Below are 23,588 nucleotides of genomic sequence, written 5' to 3'. Positions count from 1 at the left end.
GTTTAGGAGTCGTCTATTGGTGGCGGCCGCGGTACCTTGACGAGGCTGGAACAACAACAAAAAAGAAATCGTGGCAATGGGTTCACCTTTTCGGCCCTTCTTCTATCGTGTTAATCGAGACTTCAGTGCAAGCGAAATAACGTCTAGCCGACAAAAAAAAAAAAAAAAAAAAAAAAAAAAAAAAAAAAAGCACAGCATACTTCGTTCTCGCGACCACATAGCGCACACCACTGGAATATGACTATGAGACGGTAATAGTTTATTGGGGGCAGATTGCCTGCCGCGCACTCTTCTGTGTTCAGTCTCTTCTTTTTCTTTTTGTGTGCGTGCGGGGGTGAATCTCAATGTTTCAGCGTCTATTCTCGAAAACGGTTCGCTTAGTTACTGCACGCTTATCGTCATCAACGCGCAGATACTGACGACGCATGAAGGCTCCTCTTATTTCACATAATGAGCGATTCTTCCGCGTGTTTATGCAGACCAGTCTCACACGCCACCGTGAAACTCTGTGAAGCGGCGGAATTCTTCCCGCATTACGTCACCCCGTCAAGAAACTTCCGGTCAGGCGTGCTTGCTTTCTCTCCAGATCGTTGATAGAAACTAACAAATGAAGGTAGAAGAAATCGAGCGCTTCCCTTTCTCTATCTCCTCCGTACTTTTCTCGTTGTCCTTTTTTTTTTCTTTCTGCTCTTTCGCTGTTGTTGAGCGGGAAGACCGAAACAAGGGGTGGAGGGTAGTTCAATGGGTGTCGACTGTCGAGGTCCAAATTTGAAAGATACCCACAATTAACAGAGCACGCGTAGGACAACGGCCGGCGGAAGCCAGAAGGTACAGGCCGACGTGATTCGGGGGGCAGCCTTGCGCCGCATCTCAATGCAGATGTATCTCGCACGGCCCACCGCCAACAACGGCCAGTATCAAAGCAACCAAAAAACAGCAGCAGCAGCGGCAGCAGATCAAGCGCGAAGTCAAGCGACGCCTCCCTTCGCAGCGCGTAATGGACGTGGCCCGTACGCATGACGTCACATCCGTCGTTCACCTGGCGGCAGGTATAGTGTTTTATTGTTGCTGTTGTTGCCGCTGCCGCTCTTTCGCGAAAACCGGCTTTTGCCGCGTCGGCGACTGCGCTCGGTCGTTGGTGGGCCGGCTTGTGCGCGTCCCTCCGTCCGGCGCGCTGACCGACGGCAAGAAAAAAAAAGCGGTGCTTCTTTACACGAGCTCTGGGGGGCGTCACCCTGCACTGTGCGCGTGTTCGACGTAGAATCATGTAAACGTGACTGCGTGCATACCACGATCCGGTCGAAGCGCTGCTTCTAACAGCGGACGACGCGGCCAGATTCATCGGCAAGCTTTCGATTACGTGGAAGAAGGCTGGAAGGCGTCCGGAGACCGGTGACCAACTACCACCAACGACAGTCGCGCTCTGTGACTCGGTTTCGCACGGGCATGAAAGTGCTCTTCAAGAAGCTCGGATCGCTGCTCGGCACCAGTGAGTGTCACTTATTTTTTCCTCTCCTATAGCGAAAACACCGCTGTTTTATTTGGGTTACCGTTGCCATGACGTGAGACAAGTAACATCGCGGACGAAACAACTGGTAGCTGCTGCACTGCGCGTCGCGCGCGGAAGCCGTTGACAGCGGCATTATGCGAACGGTTTCTTCCGATGGAAATTAATGATTCACTGCGTCGAAAGTTCAGAAAGGTCAGTCAAAACTGACGCGTCGACGACAGCTGTTTGGCGCCCGCGGTTTTATAGCGCATGCAGGGAGCCGGCATCTGCGGCTTTCGCATGCGTGCCTCGCGACACCGTACGGGGGAGGCGTGTCCCAGCCCCGTTTCGTTCGTTCGCTCGCTTGCTTCCACGGAGATCAATAGTTTATCGCGTTCGACTCGTCCAACTTATATCTCGGTCGCTCTCACATCGATATCTTTCGTGGAGTTCCTTATCGACCTTGCAGTTTTGCTGCTCAGTTGCGCCTGAAACAGACCTGCGGCGTTGCTGCGGCCTGCACGGTTTCCCTTTCGAGGTCACCCGATCGTCCTCAATATAACGGTATACCTGCTATGCCGAGGGGTGCGTGCGCGTGTTTGGTTCCCGTGGCGACATCTGAAACCGCGACGCGGGCGCTTCGAAATGAGCGCCAGCAGTGTGCGGTACTGTTATGCTGCCCGCGTCTTGTTAAGCGAATAGTCTAAAGTCTGACGCAGTCCCGTTTGGTGGTCAGGTAAAAAGTATGTCGAGCAGAAAATTGGGTCAATGCCCAATTCAAAACGAACGTCTTGACGCTACTACGACTTCTCTACTGAATCCTTGTTCAGTGACACCGGTATCACGAGAAGCTTCTCAGAAAGTCGAGAGAAAATACCTACATTGTAGGCTGAAATTAAGATCGCCGTCAGCTAAGAGCGAACCTCTAAAAGCGCGCAAATATTTACGGATGTAATATTTAGCTGACGCTTGTGTCTGCACAAATATTACCGAAGCCTGAACTTTACACGAGAGCGCTCAGAAACATTGAGATTACCGCGTCCACCTTGCGCTAAGATTTTTTGCAACATTGGTAATCAATTAGTCTTGAGGATATCAGTACATGTCTTTTTAGGGCTCTGGCCATTTGTAAACACGGTATTATCGACTTCTGCAGTTTCAATTCAATGTGTCTAGTCGTCTGCCTACTTTCACGTGTCATAAGACGTGGAAAAGCAGGACGACACGAACGATCGCGCCTAAGCTCATAACAGCTTACCATGAAAAAAAAAAAAAAAAAAAAAAAAAAAAAAAAAAAAAAAAAAACTTAACAATCTTATCTTCACTAATGAAAAAAAAAAAAAAAGACGGTAACAAAGTTGTGTTTAGTCAGTTATACACTAGGCGCAAAATGTTATTTGATTCGTCAAATCTGTGTAAGCAGCCGCGTATGTCATTAGGTTTCCTAACACTGCAAATGCCTGAAGCAGATGCCCATGCAACGGTCCGACATAATTTGTCTGCCGAGTCATTTCTTCGATCGCACACTCTTGAAAAGAGAGAGAGGGGAAAGAAAAGCTGTGCCTGGCGCATGCAGAAAACGTCTGCCGAGCGGTTAACATCGTACGTTTTCCACAATACACTGGACGCGTTGTACCTCCATTTCGACACGGATGGCTAAGCAGACCGAGGTCGACTGTAGCGTTATTGTTAGTTCGAGCGCTAGTCCAATTTTCCTTGAAGCGACCTAAGAGGATTGAGTGATACGTTCAGCTCTTATCTGCTTAAGTGTGTTGGGGCAAGCGCATGCGGCAAATGCCAAAACTTATAACGCCCGAAAGCAAGCCGAAACGTCTCCTTTAAATTTCATGCTTGTCGCACTTGGGTACTTACCCCCAGGCGCTACAGCGGCAGCCGTGCAGCAGCGGCAGCCGTGCATAGCTGAGAAATTGTATCAGCACATATTAATTGGCTGATTGTGGTATTAGAAATATTGGCAACATATATATGTCGCGGCTTCTCCACAATGTGAAACCGTATGGAGTGAAATGTGAAGACGTGAAAATCAGGGGCAAGCTCTTTTGGGGCCCTGAACACCGAAAAGTAGAACCGTGCTGGACAGTTGTTTTTCGTCTCGCCGGTCTATACGAAACCGGACGCACGGCTTTACAAAAGAAACGTCCACAGTTTGGTCTATAGACCACTCGACCGGCGCGCTACGGCCCTTGGAATAGATGGCTTGCACTGACGTCATTGTAGCCACCATGTTGGTGCACCAACACGATAAGCTGGGTCGGTAACGTCACGTGAAAGCTTTCAGTAAGATCGATTGGACTGAAGTGCTCGTAGTCGCCATGTTGGTGCCCCAAAACGGTGATAAGGTGGGTGCGTGACGTCACGTGAAAGCTATCAATACGTAAGAGAACGGTAGCTGCTCGGTTGGCTCAAAGTATAGTTGGATAAATACAACAGTGTCCATTTCCAGGCGATTCTCTGCGAGAAAGTATTTCTCCTCACACAAGAATAAGGACGCCTGTGTACAGTTCTACAAGAATTGTTGTCAAATTGTCAAAGCACATAATAGTCGCAGATGTGTCGGGATGGGTTACCCGTAGACTTAACGACACTAATGGCGACAGTTTCACATTAGGATCTAGCCTCGACTGTTTTTAAAGGCAGCGGCTCCTAGACAAGTTTGAGAAAGATATTGCTCTGCGGGCGTGACAGTGCACGGAACCAGTTGCGTAAGTTACCTTTGACGGTTCTTATTGCATCCTGTCACAGCGTAAATTGAAATATGTGGGACGAAGGAAAAAAGAAAACAAAGTCCAGCTTTGTTCTCCGTGCGTACTCGCCTGTCCGCACCAGAGTTTCAGCTTCTGAAGAATTGCTATATGTTCAACCATCTTTTAAAGATGTATATACAGTTGAGATAACTCTCAGCATTTCGAGATAGCTTCCGACCACTTCCTCTTTGCGCCTGCTCCTCTAAAATAAACTAGAATAACAGCGAACGTCCGTCGAAAGCCGCCAAGAACGAAGTGAGCAACTTTTAACACTTCCCTTTCAATCCGATTTAGTTCCTTTTCATTTTTACTTTTTGAACTCTAGTAAAAAACGCGTATAGGCACTAACGCAGAACTGTTGACGCGTATAAGCTTTTCTCGTATAAAGGAGGTCCTGCACTACTGCAGCGAATAAGCTGAGATATAGCCTCGGGGAGCAATTGAAAGAAATGGTGGAGGATAAGCAAAGAGCGCAAAACCAGGCTAGGAAACTCCGAAGGGAAATGCTCTTTTCGAGGCGTTGCTAAACGGAAGACACTTTTCCTGTCCGAGCCTGTAGCCTCCGACGTCGTCTACCACAGGGTGCCAGTGTGTGTCGGACGCGCGTATAACTTTCGGCCACGAATTGTGTGGGTGGGAGCCGGATAAGAAAAGAGCGCGCCGGGCGCGCGAAGCAGCGATTCGAGCGCCTTGGCGGCCACGTGTGGGATGCGGCCGCATGTGCGGGGGCTCCCTCGGGGGCGAGAACACCTGCGCTGCTTCACGAGCCTCTTACCTGTGTCCTTCTTTTTTATTTTCCGTGGTCTGTCCTGCTGTACTTCGACTGAATGATTTTAATGCCGAACGTACAACGGCCTTCGAAAGAGTGGCTTAGAAGTTTGAGGAAGAGATGTTATTTAATGGGGTACTGGAGATGTTTGACTACAGCATGCTGTACGCCAGTTGACTAGGGTGATGCATGAAATTTCCAGTTCATACATACTACACACGCACACGACATAAGAGCTAACTTGAGCATCGGATCGGAAGCCAGTGTTCCGGTGGAAGACTATAGCTTCGCTTACACGAACGCGGCGCGGAACGGGTCGAGTCGGAAGTAGAGCCGACCCGTCCCGTCCCGATCCGACGGCTTTCACGTACATCTTGCCAAGCGGGTTGGATGACTCAACGCACTCCTTGTTGGCGGGTTGACAGAATTCGCCTCGACGCTCCTTTGGCTTGACACGCTAGCGTTTACACGAATCCTGACGACCAAATTTCGGCCCGACTATTAACTCGACCCAACTTGATCGGATTCACGTGAACGTAGCGTAAGAGCACTCTTGTTGCGTGCGATGCGTTATGCCAGCGCTACTGCAAGGTTCAAGTATGCATGGTGAAGCTCTGGGAATCTTCCACACAAATTTAAATGATCTTTCACAGTAGATCATGAAGGCCACAAGCATCTGCATGAACGTAAATCATGATTCACGTCATCGCACGCACTACACAATGGTGGTTCGCGCTAAGGAGGGACTGTGGGGAAAAATTGAAAGAAAAAGCTATATTTCATTATTTCAGTGCCAGAAATAAAGTTTGCCTTTGTGTGTTCGCTGTTTTACAGTAATGTCGCTCTGGATTTACAGTTACCGCTGGTGCATCGCCCAATCAAGAGCTCCGTGTTACTTTAATGTCGCTCTATTAGGCGCATTAAGTTGCTCTATTAATAGATCTATTAAGCGCAAGCGAAGCTCGTGCTTCCGCCAATCGGAAGCGCTGCCGTGCGAACGCAAGTACACGAGTCCCTCCGCGAAACAGCACCTTCTACGTTGTTCCGTGCCCAGTATTTAGCATCGGAGCATTTCTCGCATATAGCTAACCGCTCCAATGCCAGGTTATTGCGAAACGTAATGGTACAGTTGTGGGGGCGTCGTTGAAAAAGGAAGTCGTTTGTCGGGGGGGGGGGGGGGGGGGGGGGGTAAGAGTGCATCTGTCTCAGTGCGCCCACTGAGAAGGACAAGGTCGTCTCGAACTCTGCATCGCGCCGCCGTTACGCCTGGCTTCATTCGAAGTTGTTAGCGCGTGTCCTCGCATGAAAAACACTCCGCAGACGTCGTATGCACCTACAGCATTCACAGTGACCGTGTACATGTGCGGAGTTTAAGAAGTGAGCATAGTTAATCAAATCAAATTAAATCAAATGGCTGATAGAAATGAAAGAAAAGCGCCGTCGAACTTTCAGGAAGGAGATATCATTTGCCACTTGTCTGTTTCGCAAGCTCACCGGTAAGAACTGAAACGGCGGCCCGTTATTGCGGGCACTCGAGGTTGCCGATAACGACAGCTACTGCACACAAGTAATAACGCCATGGCAACTGTTGATAACAAACTCGCTTATCGACTTGGTGCCTTGATAAGAAGATTGCAGAACATTTGGCCTGAATCCTTGTTTTGTTTGAACCTCTTTCAGCAAATTGTGAAGCATATTAAACTGCTTCCTTTTTAACTCCGGCTTCTGCACTTCGAGCTTATATCCTGTTTCGTTTTTTGTATTAGGTAAGCGGTCTCTGGTAAAAAGAATAGAGGGCGAGATGGGTCGCGCAATAATTGTCCTTAGATACACACACTCGCGCAGTTGCATGTGTGTTCCATTTGGACTACAGTGCACTATTTCATGGCGTGCTGGTTCAGTTATATTTTTTCTATGCGAAGGAAGGATCGAAAGTTTGCGAAGAATGTTGATTGTCTGCATAAGTTTCATGTGGCAAGACTTGCTGCCTCATTGGCTGATGTAAAATTGATGTGTGTTAACGTACCAAAACTTACTCGAGAGCTAAAGGTGCCGCAGTAGAGGGCTCACAGCGGATTAATTTTGATCGACTAAGCTTCCTTAATCTGCGCCCGAATCCAAATTCACAATTGTTTTTACATTCCGCTCTCATGGAAACGAGGCCGGCGCAGCCCGAAAGAGGCCCGGACTGGGGCCCTGTAGCTCCATTGGAACTAATACAATTTATTTTTCCTCGTTCTCGGAATCAGAATACCATATCAACTGAGCCACTGAAGTTCTGTTGTTGAAAATGAACTAAAGAAAGTCGTGAAGGTTAGGATGAAACTTAAAGGGGAAAAAGCTAGAGAAGTACAGGCTGAAATATAAAGTTTTATAAAAAAAATGTTTATCTCCTTTTATTGTCTAGTTAATGTGCGCGGTTTTGTTCTGAATGCCACTTTCACCAGCCCAGCAGCAAACTTCTTTGAAGAGTTCCGCAGCGCGTCTAAGCGTCACCAAAAAGTTGTCACAACACGCTGAATAAACCGAAATTGCGTGCCAACAACAAAAAAACAAATCAAAGGAAGTTTTGTTGCTCGCTTAGACCTATCCTGGCAACGCTGAACGTTTATTTCGCTCCTCATGCGGACGACCTTTTTACAAGTAGCCCGAGCCACTGGACGTGATCCGACATGTGGAAACATGCAAAGATTGGCTCGCGATTCGTCGGCCGTCCTGCCGCTTCACTAACGCTGCGCCCGCTTTTCTCGCGGTCCTGTTAGCACCCGGACAGAGGTTTAACTCTGCGCTGGACGGCGAACGGCTCGAGTCGGCCCGTTCCTCCCAAACCGGCGGGTCGCGCTTGACCCTTGCCTCTTTAAGTGCTTATGACCCCCCCTGCTTCCAAGAATGGCTTCCTCAACAGGAAGCTCGACGCTTGCAGCCGGCGGGTGTCATTGTGTGGCTCTTTGTGGCCCCTATTCACACGCGCTACCCAAGACGCTGCCGAGTCAAGCGCTCCCCTGCTGCAGTCTTTAGGAAGCCCATCTAGACGTGTAAATTAGACAGCTCGTATTTCCTAGGACATCCATTTCCCTCGGCCAATTGTGGAACTGTCGTATTATGCTCCGTGGGCAAAAGACGCGCGCAGGAACCGCCCCCCTTTGCCCCGCGTTGGCCGTGCGCGGCGATGGGGCAGAAAGAACGCCAAGCGCAAGCCGGTTGTCAGACCTGCGTGGCAATTTCAGTGGTCGTCGGGAGTCGCTTGTTCCCGGTTTCGTTGTGGCAAGCTGGTGTTTATGAGGCATGAAATGCTGCGCTCGTTCCTGCAGCTTGTATCTCTACCACCAAACATGAACTATGTTCGTTCTTCCAGGCCCCACACAGTTTCCTAGGCTAGCCGCGAACGAAACGCACCCCCAGTATAGAACCTGCTGGTGGGTGAGTTAGTTGAACATTTTTGCTAACAGAATCTTAATGCTAAAGAAATAAAATAAATCAGTAACAAAAAACACGAAACAAGCAAAAGAACGAACATGCGCGGCGAGGACAAGTGCTCTCTTTTCTGGGATCGTCAAAGTTAAAGCTACCAGTAAATAAGAGAGAGAGAAAAGTCATAAGGGAATTAACCAAGCAGAGCCCGGTCAGCTACCCTGCACTGGGGAAAGGGGAAAAGGGATTGAAAGAGAAGGAAGAGAGAAGTTCACATCCTGCACATTTACACAGTCAAGTGTTAATCGCCGAGTTTCGTCACAGGCAGTAATACAGGCCAGTGCACCTCAAACAACGCAGCAGCGCCTTTGTAGCCCTGTACATAGCAGACGCACGAGGCCACGGGCCCAAGGTCTTCTCCTCCGTGAAAGCCCTGTCGTCTAAGTGCCCCAAAGCCGTCCTAAGGGCACTCCTCTCATCTTCGTATCTGGGGCAGTCACATAAGAGATGTCTGGTGGTTTCCTCAGCACCACATGTGCTGCAGTTGGCACTGTCCGCCATTCCAGTTAGGAATGAATAGGAGTTTCTAAATGAAAACCCTATTCGCAGGCATAAAAAAAAAATGGCTAGCTGAGCTCGAGGTCGCGGGATCGAATCCCGGCCCCGGCGGCCGCATTTCGATGGAGGCGAAATGCAAAAACGCCCGTGTGCTTACGTTGTAGTGCACGTTGAAGAACCCCAGGTGGTCAAAATGAACCCGGAGCCCTACACTACGGCGTGCCTCATAATCAGAACTGGTTTTGGCACGTAAAACTCCAGAAAGAAGAAAAAGAACAAAATGGCTATGCTAGCTACGCGAATGCAGCTTGCGCAGGTTGTTTATGCCGCTTTGGCGGACACAATTTTCGTGCACAAGTAGAATCAGCGAGTATATAATTGACAAATTTTTTAATTAACTTTGTGGATACCCGCCATGGGGGTAGTGGGTTTGGTGTTGCGTTGCTCAGCACGAGGGCGCGGAATCAAACCACGGCCGCATTTTGATTGGGGCTAAATGCAAGAACACGCGTGGACCGTGCATCGTGTGCACGTTACGGAACCCCAGGCAGTTACAATTAATATGTTGTCCCCCACTACTCCGTGCAACAAGATCTGGCCGTGTTATGACACGTAAAACCCCACAATTAAGTTTTTTACCCCAGAATTTTTTTATTAACTTTTTAGATTTCGCAAGAATGATATATGTTTACATAAAAAAAAAAACTTAAGACAGTCTTATGCGACGGCAACAGCATTTCATTTCACAATTCTAAGCGTTTTTGCTCCGAGGTATTCATCATCACATTTTTGCATTGCTCAGTATGCAAATGGTGCATTCCGAGGTGGGAGTCTGGATACATAGACGAACTCACCACGTGATGCATACGATTGAGGTGGAAAGGGAGAAGCCGAAGCCAGGTTTGCTTTTGCCAGCCGTGACAAATATATGCCATAATCGCGAAATTCAAAGAGTTATACATTTTTTTAATTATGTACTTGGCCGATTGGTATTTGTTCGCTAAAATTGTGTCCGCCAAAGCTCATAAACCACTTGGGCAAGCAGTATTTGCATAGCTGGCATAGCCTTTTTATTAGTTTTGTTCTGAAGGACCCTGTACAATACGCTTACTTCAGCAGAAAGTGTTCGGCGAGATGATTAAGCGTCGTTATGATAGGAATATGTAGGAAAAGAATGCTGTCATTTCTGTCTCGAGTGTGCATGTTCTTTTGTCGCGCTCAGATGCACGCAAAATGAATTGAAATAAAATTGCCAACTCCTTGCACGTCGTTCATTTTAGCTATACCATTTTGTTTCAATCTCTCCATTCTCTTTACACATTACCTCCATCTTCAGAACATATGTGAAACATACGTTTGCCGAGAGAAAGCCTGTCTTTCAAACCAAGCAGCCTTCTTTAAAAATTTGAACGAACATAAAAACTCAAATCGGTTGTGTAATATACTTTTCGAATCGGTAATGTAACGCGAAAAAAATGAACATGGCGGACTGCGAGTGCCGAAAACTACTTACATTCAGATAAAGAGAAAAAAAAAGAGAGAGAGAGAACTAACGGGTTGAAGCGAAAGAAGTTTCCGTATGTGAACTTCCCATCGTTCGCGCACCTGGAAACCCCAACGATGCTCATCGTTCACGCGTCGAACGTGCCTCGCTCCCGACCGAGAGCGTAGGGAGCCTACATGCTTGCCTGTAGGCTCCCTACGAGAGCGTCGAAACGCGCGCCATCTGCGCATCTACAGCCAATACACGATACGCCCATAAAGGTGCATTTCTGTATCTCTTCATTGCCGCCTCCACGCGCATCTATCGCGTTTCTTGATCCCCCTTCTTCGGCCGCCAGAATATATCGTAAGGAGGTGCACCGACATCTGCGGCCACCGCCTCCCAGCCCCCTTTTTATTCCTTCACTCCGCCGGACTGCTTTCTTCCACCACTACCTTTTCCTTATGTTTCCCCGCGGGCTATGGACGCAGCGGCGTGCGTGCGTTTGTCTGCGCTGCCGCGTGTGCGTGCGGACGTTGTTGCTGCCTCACCGCGTGCGACGTCTCCGTCATTGCGGGCCCCCTCTTATGGGCACGTTTCGATGGTCAGTGATGCATCGCATCTCTGTCGGCCCGGCCCGCCGGCATCGGCGGGCTCGTCGCGCTCCCCCTCCCCTCCCGCGAAGCGAACGACGGCACGTTTCAAATACCGAGCTGCAAGTTTCCCAACCACGAACGACGATGAATTCAGCTCGGGCGAATCCCTATATATATATGTAGGCTATATATGCGCTGTATATGTCATCTTAGTTTTGCGCAGCGCCGAAGATGCGTTTTCAGCATTTTCGACGTCATAATTTTTTTTTATTATGTATATGTATAGCTCCGGCTCCGACTGTGCTATAACGCCCGTCAGTCGGAAAGTATTTGGAGTTTCTTTCGCTTTCTATATTCTGACATGTTCCATTAAATGCGTGCCCACAGATTGCGCTGCTACGTCTTGCAGAATCTACTGGGTTGCGGGAAATGCATCAGAAAGAAGTGAGACGGACATTCAATTTCTGGGCATTTAGGACGGCGAGAGATTTTGGTTTTCGGAATGTCTGAACGGGGAGGCGGGTGGGGATTGCGTCTACAAGGACGCGGGATGCACGTCTCGGAACGACGTGAGCCCTTCTGGTTGGGTTTAGTTCACTTCGTATATATTTACGGGCCTGCTGCTGCGGCGCCGCTGATCTTGCGTTTGCTCTGCGCTTTGCATGATTCGCGGCGAGCGCTGGTACATTTATGTGCTTGAGCTTTCATGCACGGCTGTTGGCTGTAAAAATTTGACTCTCACGTTTTCTTTCTTTCTTTCTTTCTTTCTTTCTTTCTTTCTTTCTTTCTTTCTTTCTTTCTTTCTTTCTTTCTTTCTTTCTTTCTTTCTTTCTTTCTTTCTTTCTATATATATGTAGGCTATATATTTCTTTCTTTCTTTGAAGCTTATGTTACTTATTTCTTCGGTGCGGCTATACTGGTTGGCGTTTTCATTTTTTATTGTCGAGTGGGGAATACATTCTTGAAATTTCTGATTCATGTTACCAGCGCAAAATTAAACGGGACACGCACACGCACGCGCGCACGCGCGCTAGAAAGTTCTGCGTCCCGTTTAATTTGGTGCTGGTAGCATGAGTCAAGAATCCAGGAACCAACTAGCCCGTCTAACTGAATTGCTTTCGTCCTTTCAAATATCTTAGGAAAGCTAGTTTGAATTCTACGTTGAGATACTCCGCTTGGTGTATGTGCGTGTGTTCACCTACATGGGTGCATATATACCTGACCTGCCGTCCGAAACACGGTGAGAAACTTCGGCAGACAACCACGAACCATATGTGAAACCACCTTGAAAAAAAATCTCGCACGATAGTCCGCTTGCATCTCAAGACGGTCTTCTGAAAACAACAAAAAGACAACTTAACTTCTACATAACGACTTTCGCAAGGGAACTCGGCAACTTTCCTATTTTCTGGTTCTTAGTCAGAGGCCCAGACGAGGAGTTACGTTTGAATCCTATACGAGCGCGTGTGCGTTCGATATGCACAGTAAACACTCGCTCGTAACGGTAGGCAGAGAGCACATAGAGCATGTATATGTATATGGGTGTCTTGTGTGCCTTGTATGTATACGTTCATCGAATGCCACGAGCGCGCGGACACGTCTGCACTTTTCCCACTTGTGTGTCGTGGGATTCGCGAGTGCAGTGTCAAGAAGGTAGCGGTTCGCTAGAGAGAGAGAGAGAGAGAGAGAGAGAGAGAGAGAGAGAGTAGCAACAACTGTCAGCTGCACCGTGACGCGAGAGCTTCGTCTTATATGTACGCGTTCACACTCGGCCCGAGACGGAGTACCTGTCGACTTCGGCGCTCGCTGACGGTCGTGTGCCTGTGTATGTGTAAACTATTGACACGGCAGATTCCGCGCTGGCTGTCAGGCGGTTGAGTTCGCGCACGTCTCTCTTGGCGCAGCAACATGGGCCGTGTTTTGGCCGCTATATATATATATATATATATATATATATATATATTGCCACGAGACAGTGAAGGGGCTGCTACTGTCGGTCGGACGAAGACGACGGCGACGAAGTGGCCAGAGGCGCGACAGCCTTGCATCCGTCCCAACTTGTAAGATCTTCTTCATGCGTCCGGTACCACACGCGTGCCGTCCTTTTCAGATAGAATATCGCGTTGGCTAACATAACAGAGAGAGAGGCTTCGCGATGGGGTCTCGGCAGATGTGCTGTGTCTATCCTCACTGGAAATACGCATACAGTCAGTCTAAACGTATGCAGGGAACGCCGTGGAGATTGACGTGCATGCGTTTGATTAACAGTATTTGTACTGTGGAATATAATTTATAGAGATTAGTGGTGATTTGACCGCCAAAGTTTCCGGCTTCCATGTCTAACATGCATGATAAATTTGAGCGGCCAAGTGAGACCGTCGAGATGGCCAAGTTGATGCCAGAAAAAAGACTGGGGGTCTTGTTTTCTTGCTTGCCATGTATCTCTGCTCTGGAGCTTTTCCTCGACGATTTATAGCCATGAACCAACTGAAGGAACAGTCAATTCATTCCAGTTCATGTCGGAGGGGTCAGAGGGTCGTAAGAGCAGTCAGCGTTGGGAACATTAGCCTTTTCGTGTTGCGAGAATCACTGGAATAGATCTTACCGATGGAATGCATAGTTCAGAGAGCCTTATTCGCGTCGCTCGCTTGCTTCCAAGGAATGAACTTTCTAGATTGTGAAAGCGGAACAATGAAGAAGCTAACCTTTTTTTTCTGCGCAGTTTCAGATAATAAATGTTTGAACTGTTGCTGCAGTTGAACTCGACATCTTATAAACGGCTTCCACCAGTGTAGACAGTCTTGCGTGGTGCCTTGTGCATTGCGTCAGCATAACTTACAAAATAAAAGAAAAAAAAAGAGAAACTTGATCTGGAACGGACCAGCATCTGGTTTTGCTTACACCAGCCGAAAAACTCCTCGCGAGGTTATATCCGGCGCCCGTTCGTTCTGAATGTACCAAGTCACCGCCACCTTCAACAGAACTCTCTTGGCGCTCTGCTGACCTTCCCATATATCCTCTTCGGTGTCGAGTTTTTCTAGCAGCGACGCAGAGTTCCCTCTCTCCACTCGCAAACATCCGTCGGACAGTATATACTAGGTGTTATTGTTTCTCCTGTCTCAACAACGCTCAAGCTCTCGTATACAGCCGCGCTTGAAAACGCAGGGCGTGTATCAAAGACAACACCTCTGGGACAGTGTGCCGGCGCAAGTCCGGCATTTTATTTTTCGTTCCTTTTCTTACTGCACCCCGGAAGCAAAGTCAGCGAAATGTTGTTCTGCGGCGCGGCAAGGTCTCGCTCTCAAGGTGTTGACACTACGAAACGAGGAGCCCGCACCCCTCTTGCCCCCCACCCCCTCCACCCTCTGCCCCACCCACTCCAAGGAAACAATTGAGAAACGGTTCGGGTTATGTCGGTGTCCCCGGCGGAACTGCCACTTCCTATACGCTCGCTTGTTGAGAGAGAAACGACTAAGAAACAAGCAAGAACAGTCCTGAGTTGCACAGCACGGACAGAATTCGGCTTGCGCTTTCTTCGGTCCTTCTGGCTGGCGCGCGCGTTGCGTTTTGCAGGGCAATCACGTCCGCAGGCTCCTGAATCGTCGTGGAGCTCCCCTAACTGCCAAGTACCCCAGGCGTAGCGTTTATATAGATCTTCGCTCTTTCTTACCCAACTACGCGTCCCCGTCACCCCGTCCCTACCTCTTCCCTGCCGCGGCACCCCACACCGGCGGAGCGCGAGGCCTCATGGGACCCTCCCCGCGTGCGGTGTGTTTGTCGGGTAGTCTGCGTATACAATGTGAGCAGCCGCTTCGGTGTTTGTGTGTTCGTGAGTTAGGAGCGTACGACGGTAGCCGCACGGTTGTTTCGATTCATACAGCGTCTTTCTTACTTCCTTCCTCCCTTTTCCGCCTTGCCTTTCTGTTTCTCGTTTGTTTGTAAAGTTTGGAATAACGAGGGCAACATAAATTTGGCTTTCCCGCTACTGGCGACTGCGCTTTCTCGATGGCGTAAGAACGACCGGGATTTGTTCCGGAGATTCCTGCTCCTGGTGAAAACAAAACGATAGAGAAAAGGCCTGTGTGGTGTGTCGACGTCCCCGTTATATCGGTGAATGCATCGCCCTTGAACATTTTGTTTGTTCACTTGGAGCAGTAAAGCAGCATTCACGCGTTTAAGGACAGCCGTGGCTAGCCACAGTATAAATTAAACAGGTAGTTGAGTGCCAGTCGGCAGTTTGCACTCGTGTCATGTGCACACAGTTCCTTTCTTTTGCGTGGTTTAATGCGAAATGGATGAGCTCGTGCGACTGTATACATTTGCATTAGACAAAACTTTCTATGCTCTCCCGACTTTGCGTTCGTTCCGTGGTGTATAGCAGTGCAACTAGCGGACATTTCCGGTTGTCCGCATAAGTCCTGGGTCTTTGTGGAATCAAGAACAGCGCCCACATGAAAACGGTGACCGGGGAAATACACACACTCTCTCAGTAAAGCAAGTTCAGCGCTGTGGTGTCGTCTTAGCTTTGGTTCCCGTTTTCTTGTTTGCGCTGTTTTTCGTTCTTCAAAGATGCACCCGCTATCAAAAGACTCTGAAGTCCTGGGCCCTATTATGTTAAAAATTTGAACTGAAGCAAAAACACGCTTGTATCTAGGCTTGTATGTCCATTAAGAAATATCAAGTGATCAAAATCAACTCGAAATTCTCTCAACGCACCTTTTACCCCCCCCCCCCCCTTTTTTTTTTTCTCTTTATTTTTGACTTAGTGGCTTTGGAATGGAAATTACGTAATATTACTACTGATTTTATTTTTCAGAGCATGTCATCCTGTGGCATTTTAAGGCATGAGAGACTGTACTCTTTGTAAGCGTACGGGATTAATTAGAAATAAACGAGCGGCGTTGCTCGCAATGTGTGCTTCGTTGCTGAGACTTGCGTTAGAAAGTGCCCGCGTTAAGCGTTTTGCGTGCACTCGGGACATCGTGCGCATCTATAGAGGGGGACAATAAAGCGGACAAAGAACCCTCGCCACTCGAACGCGTCACCGAGGTCGCTGCCTATATAGTGTACAGGTGCGCGCGAAGAACCACAAGACCTAATGAAGCAGAAGGGAGGGCGTAGCAAGAGAGCGCTTCGTCGTTTTCTGTCGATGCGTGTCATGTGTGCGTATAGGAGCCGCCAGTGTGTGTCCACCGCGGTGTTTCAGGAAACAGGTGGGGGGGGCGATCGAGGGGAGGAAGAGAAGGGCGTACGTGTGGTTGGGGAACCGTAGCTCCGTTGCCCCTGGTTACGGTCACGTCAACAGAACGAAGTGGCCGCGCATGCTTTACCGGGAAAAAGAGAACAAAAGGAGGGAGTTATAGGGGGCCGTGTCACGAGCAGTTTGATCAAACCGCGTGGGAAGGAACTTTGCGCGCTCGCGCGCTTCGATGGCCCTCATGCACGATACCCTTTTCAGCTATCAAGCACGCGTTGCGGGATTTAGGCCGAAACATTTTTAGTTCGCTGGCTGCGCGAAAAAAAAAAAATTCATTGTTTCTGAAGAAAAAGGGAACCGCCGAAAAAGAAAAAGCCTGGGGCGCCGGTGACGCGGGAAATTTGTGCACAAGTGGCTTGGAAGTATATACGTGCACTTTTGTTACATATATGTAACAATCAATGCCCAAAGTAATGAAACAATTCTCAGTATTTTTCATGCAATGTTAGTATCTTTTTACTTTGACGGTAGTATTAGTTTTACATGTTTAAACTTGGCAGATCTGCTCTAACACCTTGCTGGTTCGTTAACAGCGCAAGGGAAGTTAGTAATTTTCCTTGGAAGTCATTTGCGTGCTCGGTTAATGTTTCTTAGGTAGGCTGAGCGCAAAGCGGTTGCCCAGTGATTACAATCTGCCTTCGCTAGCGGGGTCCTTCGAGCCTTGACATGGGAGTTTGGAGTCAAGCAGCATTAATTACTGTTCGGTTCCCTAAGATCACCTCACTTTACTCTTTTTCCCCGGTTCTCTCTCGTTTTTCTTCCCCCATGAAATTATCCTCAAAAATTGGGCATTTCTAGTTCAAAAACGGGGCGGATTGCGGATCGAGATTGGTCTTAAGCTGTTGTCACCCGGCTGCTTGTTCTCCACTCTCGTTTTTTGGCGGGAAAAGGAACGTGCTGCTGTGTGCGAAGATTATGAGATCTGAGGGCGACCCTGAACGAAAAGAACGCGATCGTGGCCTAATGGTTAAAGCACCGGGCTGCTGTGCTCGAAGGCAAGGGTTCGATTCCAACGTCCGTCACAAATTACTTTCCTTTTATTAAAACGAGGCAAGACATGAACTTACCTTTACAAGTCACAGAATGCCAAGAATTATGCAAAGAATGCTTCGCAGTCAAAGAAGAAAAATCACCAGCCCTTCCCCTGTCGAGGAAATGGGGGTGAGCGAAGCTTGTCGTGTGTGTATCTGATCTTCGTGGTGATTTTCTTTCTTTCTTTCTTTCTCTCTTTCTTTCTTTCTTTCTTTCTCTCTCTATATCTTTTCTCTCTCCCCTCTCTCTCTTTCTTTCTCTCTTTTTTGTCCCTGGTATGTGCCATTGAGCTCGGACCCTTTCTGCACTATCGCCAGGATCGGCCCACTTTTCAGCGTTACATCGCCACCACCGGCGCCGCCGCCACCGAAACTTGTGAGCCTATAAAGTTTCGCCTGAAAAATCTACGAGGTACGTGCGACAGCAGCGAGGAGAGCACCGAACGCTGTACAAGTGAGATGGACGCCAGTTCTTTTAGACGTTTCGCAGCGGGGCCTGTCTGGCGTATAGTTCTTATATTCGGCGCCAAAACGCGTGTCGAAGCGCGAACAGCCTCGTTTTCACGGGGCGCGAATTCAACGCCGTTTGTGCGCGTGTTTCCATCGCCTGTTCCCCCAAGTGCTGTCAAGGTTCTTGGAGGCGGCGAAGCCATCTGCTCTGAGGGGAGTCTGGCTCTGTCAAGCGTTGCGCAAGAAAAGCGTGTAAGAGTGTAAATACTAGCGTGGGAGACAAAGTAAAGGAGAGGTAGATGCAACTAAAGGTGGTCTGCTAGCGCGACACGGAGGGCGAGAGAAAAACAGAGCCCGGAATGAGTGTTCCTTCTCTCCGCGTGAAAGAAAGGAGAAAACTTTGTTTTGACGGTGCGCGATATTCTTTCTCGTGTCTGCGATTTTGCCTTCCTTCTCTTTACTTTCTGACGCAGCCATTATTCTCGGCCGCGACGCACTGGCGCGGACAATTCGCTGAATGCCTCGCGAGGAGTGCGGCCATTGTTGCGCGAACCTGGAGCTTGCTGCGCGGGCGAGTACGTGTGAGCAGTAAATAAACGTGAGAAAAGCCTGACCGATGGCTAGTTAGACTCTTGCCGACGTGGCTGCAAGGTAGATACGATTTAGCTTGTTACCGGATTGTCAGGTCGTAGTTTTTCCCTCTGCTACTGGGTTTACTTTCGTCACTGAGTACTTTGCCTTCCGCTACTTATATAACGGGAACTTTAATTGCTCTGTCCCCGCTCTTTCTCTGGTCTTGCGAGAAGTAGATAACCGCGCACTATTCTGAGCCTGTGTAATGTAAGAATGCCTTTCGCTCGATTCTATTTCATTCTTATCATCCACCAATCGCTTCCAACCGATTCCGATGATAACGTTATATAGGTGGAGCGCTGCTCGCACCACTGACGAAGCGCGGGAAGGAATAGCATTGGAGTATAATCGTTGCAATATCCTGGTGCTGGTAGAACATTCCTGGCCTTCCCTCCTCTGCGCTCTAGCTCTGTAGACATGCTTTGGTAACGAAACACGCTTTGGAGCCGAGATTATTACCTAGAATGCGCGCGCGAGAGCGGCTATACTGTTATTTAGTGAGTATTGGGAGACCTTGGCCACTCTGCTGCATCGCCTGAACTTTAAAAATGGATCCCCGAGCCGATTCATTTTTGTATCACATAAAAGCGAGAGCCTTTGTGGTGCATTGTGAATTCATTCGCCCCCCCCCAGCGATCACCAAGCGCCGGCCGCCTTGCGGTACGACTATGGAGTTTCAATCGCAAGTGCGTTGTAACTGTATAGGCAGAGGAAGCGAAAATTGACACCACTCGGCAGGTGCCTTTCATGGTTCCTAAAGCTTGTTTGGCCGTTCACGTTTCACTTTGCTCACCACAACCCCGCACAATTGCGCAGTGGCGGGATCGACGCTCTGTTCACATTTGTACCGTAACGGGGCTGAAGTTGTAGTGAAGCCACGTATAGGTGGCTCTTTCATGGGTGTCTAATAATTGATGACCATCCGCAGAGCGATACCAGAGCCTTCGATCTCGACACTAACACCTCTCCACGCCTCGATTGCCCTCCGGGCATGTCGCTGCGGTGCGTGTGCGAATTAACCGCGCGGCGCCGCTCAATCGTGTCACTGTTCGTACGTGCGCCTCGCACGGACAATGCCGCCGAGGGGGAGGGGGGAGGTCACCTGCCGGTCCCGCCCACGCGACCGCCTCGTGAAAAGTGGGCCGCAGGTGAGTTCCCAGCGGCACCAGCGTGCTCGCGCGCAATCGCTGCGCGCCACCTGTGCTCTCTGGCGACCGCATCCCTTTGTTCGCCTCGTCGGCGCGAGGCCACCGTCTTTGTTGGACCCCCGGTGCTGGTTTCACTCTACCTTACTGAACCCGCGAACAGGCTTCGTGGTGGACTGGAAAGTGACGTGGTTTAGCTGCGTAAAGGTCGAGGGGAATGCACGAGTGAAAATGAGGTCATGGGCTTTTACTCTCTCTCGATAAGAGTTCGGCGTGCCTTAGAGTACAGTCAAACCTCGTTGTAACGAAACTAGATATAACGAAATAATGAATATTAGGAAATGAAGTTCCCCTTGAAATCCCCATTGAGATTAGCATTGCAATACATGCGATAATGGCTATAACGAAGTATGCAATTTTGTTACTGCCTTCAACTTCGTTATAACGAGGTTTTACTGCATATACAGATACAGATGGTGTAAGGTGACCGCGGGTCGAACATCCCTTGAAATAGAGAGAGCGAGTGAGAGAGAGAGAGAGAGAAATGTGATGATGATACACTTTATTAAATAAAGTAAGAGTGGCAGTTGTAGAGAGGGTCCCTCAGTCCAGGGTCCCGCCGGGCACCCTTTCATCGCTTCAGCGATGAAGGTTTCCAGGTGCCGCTAAGCCAACAATGATGCTGCGAGAGTCAATCAAGCAGCCGTAGGGGTAGGGGATAGGTTGGTGGACGTTGGGGGGAGGGTGGGGAGGAGGGCAGGACCACAGTATGCGAGAGCCATTGGGATGACCGCCGCACCTGTGACATCGCGGAGGTGGCTCTTCCGCAAACGCGCGAAGGAGATGTATACGTGTGGGAGAAAAAAGCTTAGAGCCCGTCTGGGCTTGTCTGATGAGGACGCCGTGTGCGCGAGATAGACAGAGTTGTAAAGGCGGAAATGCGCGCCGGGCGAGTCGATAGGGCTCGAGAGAAATGGGAGGACGTCGGGAATCATGTGAGCTTGGCCTGGGGAAGTCGGGAGCCTTGCGAAGAGTGTCACAGGCGAGCCGATTAGCCCGTACGTTCCCCGACAGTCTCGCGTGGCCAGGTACCCACACGATTTGAACTGATGTATTAAGACTACTTTGGAGAATGTGTGCCAGAGGAGTAGGAAGTTCCCCGTGTAATAAGGAGTGACAGGCGGCCTGGAGTCTGTGAAAATGATAGGCAGGTGCGGGGTGTTGGGGGGAAGATAGCGGCAAGCAGCTACTATCGCAGGTAGTTCAGCAAGTGCGGGATCTGTAACAGAGAGAGAAAGAGAGAGAGAGAGACGAAAGAAAGGAGAGACGGGGAGATTCGTACCCTTTCCTCTTTTTTTTTTTTCGTCCTAGTTTTTCTCTTTGTTTTATGTGTTGTGCGAGATACTTTTCCAGGTGAATTCCTCGGAAGATGTTCAATTCGAATCGTCGTAGTAAGCGTGTTACATTCCACGACGAGATGTGTGTTCCAGTATCTTGTCTGCAGACGGTATCGAGTCTCCAGCCCTGTTAATGTTTCAAGTTGCTGAACAGGTAATAGTTGTGCGCACCACTTTGTTTGTATACGTGAATGCAAGTATGAAAAACGTGTATTCAACGTGTGGCAAACAATTTGTGCTTAACTGGCTAGGAACGATGGAGCCACTTACATCTTATAGTGACTAATAGTCGACCACATAATCACTTATGTGGTTGATCGGTCTTACTTTTTTGGCATAATGTCATTTTTCAAAGCAGCAAGAGAGAAAAAAAAAAAAAAAACTAGGAAGGACAGCGAGACTTACGAGCCATGTTTTGAAGCAAGAACAACATCAACGACCGGGCAAGGGACATCCGATTTACTGTCCTGCACTGCAGATGGAGGATTAAAAGATGGCAAAAGGCTAAAAAAAAAGAAAAAAAAAAAAGCAATTCACGTGCACAGTACGAGTGTAAGGCACTTAGTGTATGTAAGTGGTCCCCCAGATCCGACTATCGTGTCTCAAGTTTAGCGTAACTGGATGTTATGTTATATTCCAGACTGACTGTTTCAGACTGTTTAGGCTGTCATGTTATATTTCAGAACTGCGGGAAGGCGGTGCGTGCGTCGCGTTACACACGTACTTGGGGGTGAAAAGGGATGTCGTAACAGGCCGCGAAAAAAAAGTTGGGAGGTCGCGAGAACGTGCACGCTTCGCCGAGCCGAACCTTCGACGGCTGTTTCATACGTCCTTATAACTAAACCGACTCGTTCGGCGTTGCTCTCTGCGTGTCGGTGTCGGCACAGCCCGCCAGCTTTCTGGCTTCCAGTGCTTCGGCTCCACTGCGGAATGTCGCAAGGCGAAGTCGGCTCCACGCGAGCGAAAGAAACCCTTCGTCGTCTCTTCCTTTCATCCGGAAAGACGAATGCTTTCTCCGTCACCGCCAAATTTGGACTCGGCACGCGATACATCCACACCGTCTCTCCGTGGTTGTGGCTGGAAGCTTGGATCAGATGGGATCAGAATTGGCGCAATTACACTTTGTATCTCGTTTTTTTCTTTTCTACATGTTTTAAATTTTCTTGTTCTCGCTTCTTGCAGAAAGACCACGCGTGCTCGCGTTGCGTGTATAGGAAGCAGTGCTCAGCGTGTTGCGCCGTCGAGGAACTACCTTCTCTCACCCTCCCTACTATTTGCGTGACGTCGCCATAGCAAGCGGCAAGCGTGTTCGCGTGTCCCTCGTCGGGCCTATACTGTATACCGCATTGACACGAACATTAGGCACTCGATGCACGAAACACATTTTAACCAGACCCCCCGAAAGTTCCATGAATTCGCGCATCCGTGGAGCGTTACAGAGCGATGTTTTTCCCCTGTGTTGGGTATCTGTGCGGGAGTGCATGTGCGCTCATGTACGCGTATACGTACCTATTATCTAGCCACCTTTCTTTTTTTAATTTTTCCTTTTTTTACATATAATTCTCTTAATTCTTGTGCTGCACGTCAGATACACAACCCAGCCAACCTGTCGAGCAGACATAGTATTTTTCTGTCTCCTTCTAATCGCGGTCCCCTATACCTAGTAGGGCTGCTTATCTAAAGCCGCTAAGAGGTACAAAAAGGGGGACTTCGAGTCGCACGCTGCTTATTTCGGTATTTATGCGGTACACCTCTCTTGCGCAGTGCACCGTCTGGCGATAGAAGGTTTCAACACTGCTGTTGTCGCTGCTGCGGCTCGCGCAGCGCAGTGCACGAGTCACGCCAATGCTAAGTTAGCGCGCCACTTCACTGCGAAAGTGCACGCGGTCCGGCTTAACACTCCGCTGGCGCCTGTGCGGGATCATTTGTATGCGCGACGTTTCGTGGGTAGGGTCGAACGGGTCCCGACTGCGCTCTGTGCCTCGCGTAATAACGAGTTCTTGAGCTGCATTTCTTTTTTTTCTTTTCTTTGTTTTATATATATAAGGGTGTCGAATGGCACCGCGAAGATGCATGTTCTATAGGAGCTGCCTTTATAAGAAGGCAAAAGACACCTTTAGATTATGTCTCATCGAAAAAGTATGCCCTGATGACTCATGCACTAGCGATTCGAGTGGCTCGTCTCACTGCGAATTCAATGCGTTTTTTGCCTCTTTCTCTTTTCTTTCTTTCTTGAGTTTACTGCTACTTGAGAGAGCTTGCCCAAAAAAAAAGTAATATCGGTAGGACTGTTTCTACATAGATGAAGCCGCGGCCGATGCGTCATCGATGCTGCCGAAGCCTCGTGATGCGGTAGCTCTATCTCTCCGCAGGCACTTTCTCGAGAGCGAATGATTAATGCGATTGCTGTTCTTGCTGTTTGTGAAGAAAGGCATCTTCGGAGCGTGCATATTTAGTGCGTAGTACTTGGTGTAATATTTACAACCTGTTCTCGCTTTAGTATATTCCGAAGTGGCTTCTTAAGTCTTCGTGGTAACCTTTGTTCACATGACCACAATTTCGGTGCTTTCCCTAGAAATGAGTGTTTGAGAGCGCTATCAGACT

General features: G+C 48.9%; 1 protein-coding gene across 1 annotated transcript in view; it reads left to right on the top strand.

The window, feature by feature from the left end:
* Positions 1–604: 604 nt before the first annotated feature.
* Positions 605–23,588, top strand: part of LOC119442094 (guanine nucleotide exchange factor DBS-like) — a 128,663-nt gene continuing 105,679 nt past the window's right edge. The window contains 1 exon segment of the mRNA XM_049661885.1: positions 605–1,489. Within this exon segment, the coding sequence (XP_049517842.1) occupies positions 1,447–1,489 (43 nt within the window). The 5' untranslated portion in view covers positions 605–1,446.

This window comes from Dermacentor silvarum, chromosome 2 (genome assembly GCF_013339745.2).
Source record: "Dermacentor silvarum isolate Dsil-2018 chromosome 2, BIME_Dsil_1.4, whole genome shotgun sequence".
Classification (NCBI taxonomy): Eukaryota; Metazoa; Arthropoda; class Arachnida; order Ixodida; family Ixodidae; genus Dermacentor; species Dermacentor silvarum.
Note: the sequence above shows the minus strand (reverse complement) of the source record. Positions and strands in the feature narration are given on the sequence as shown.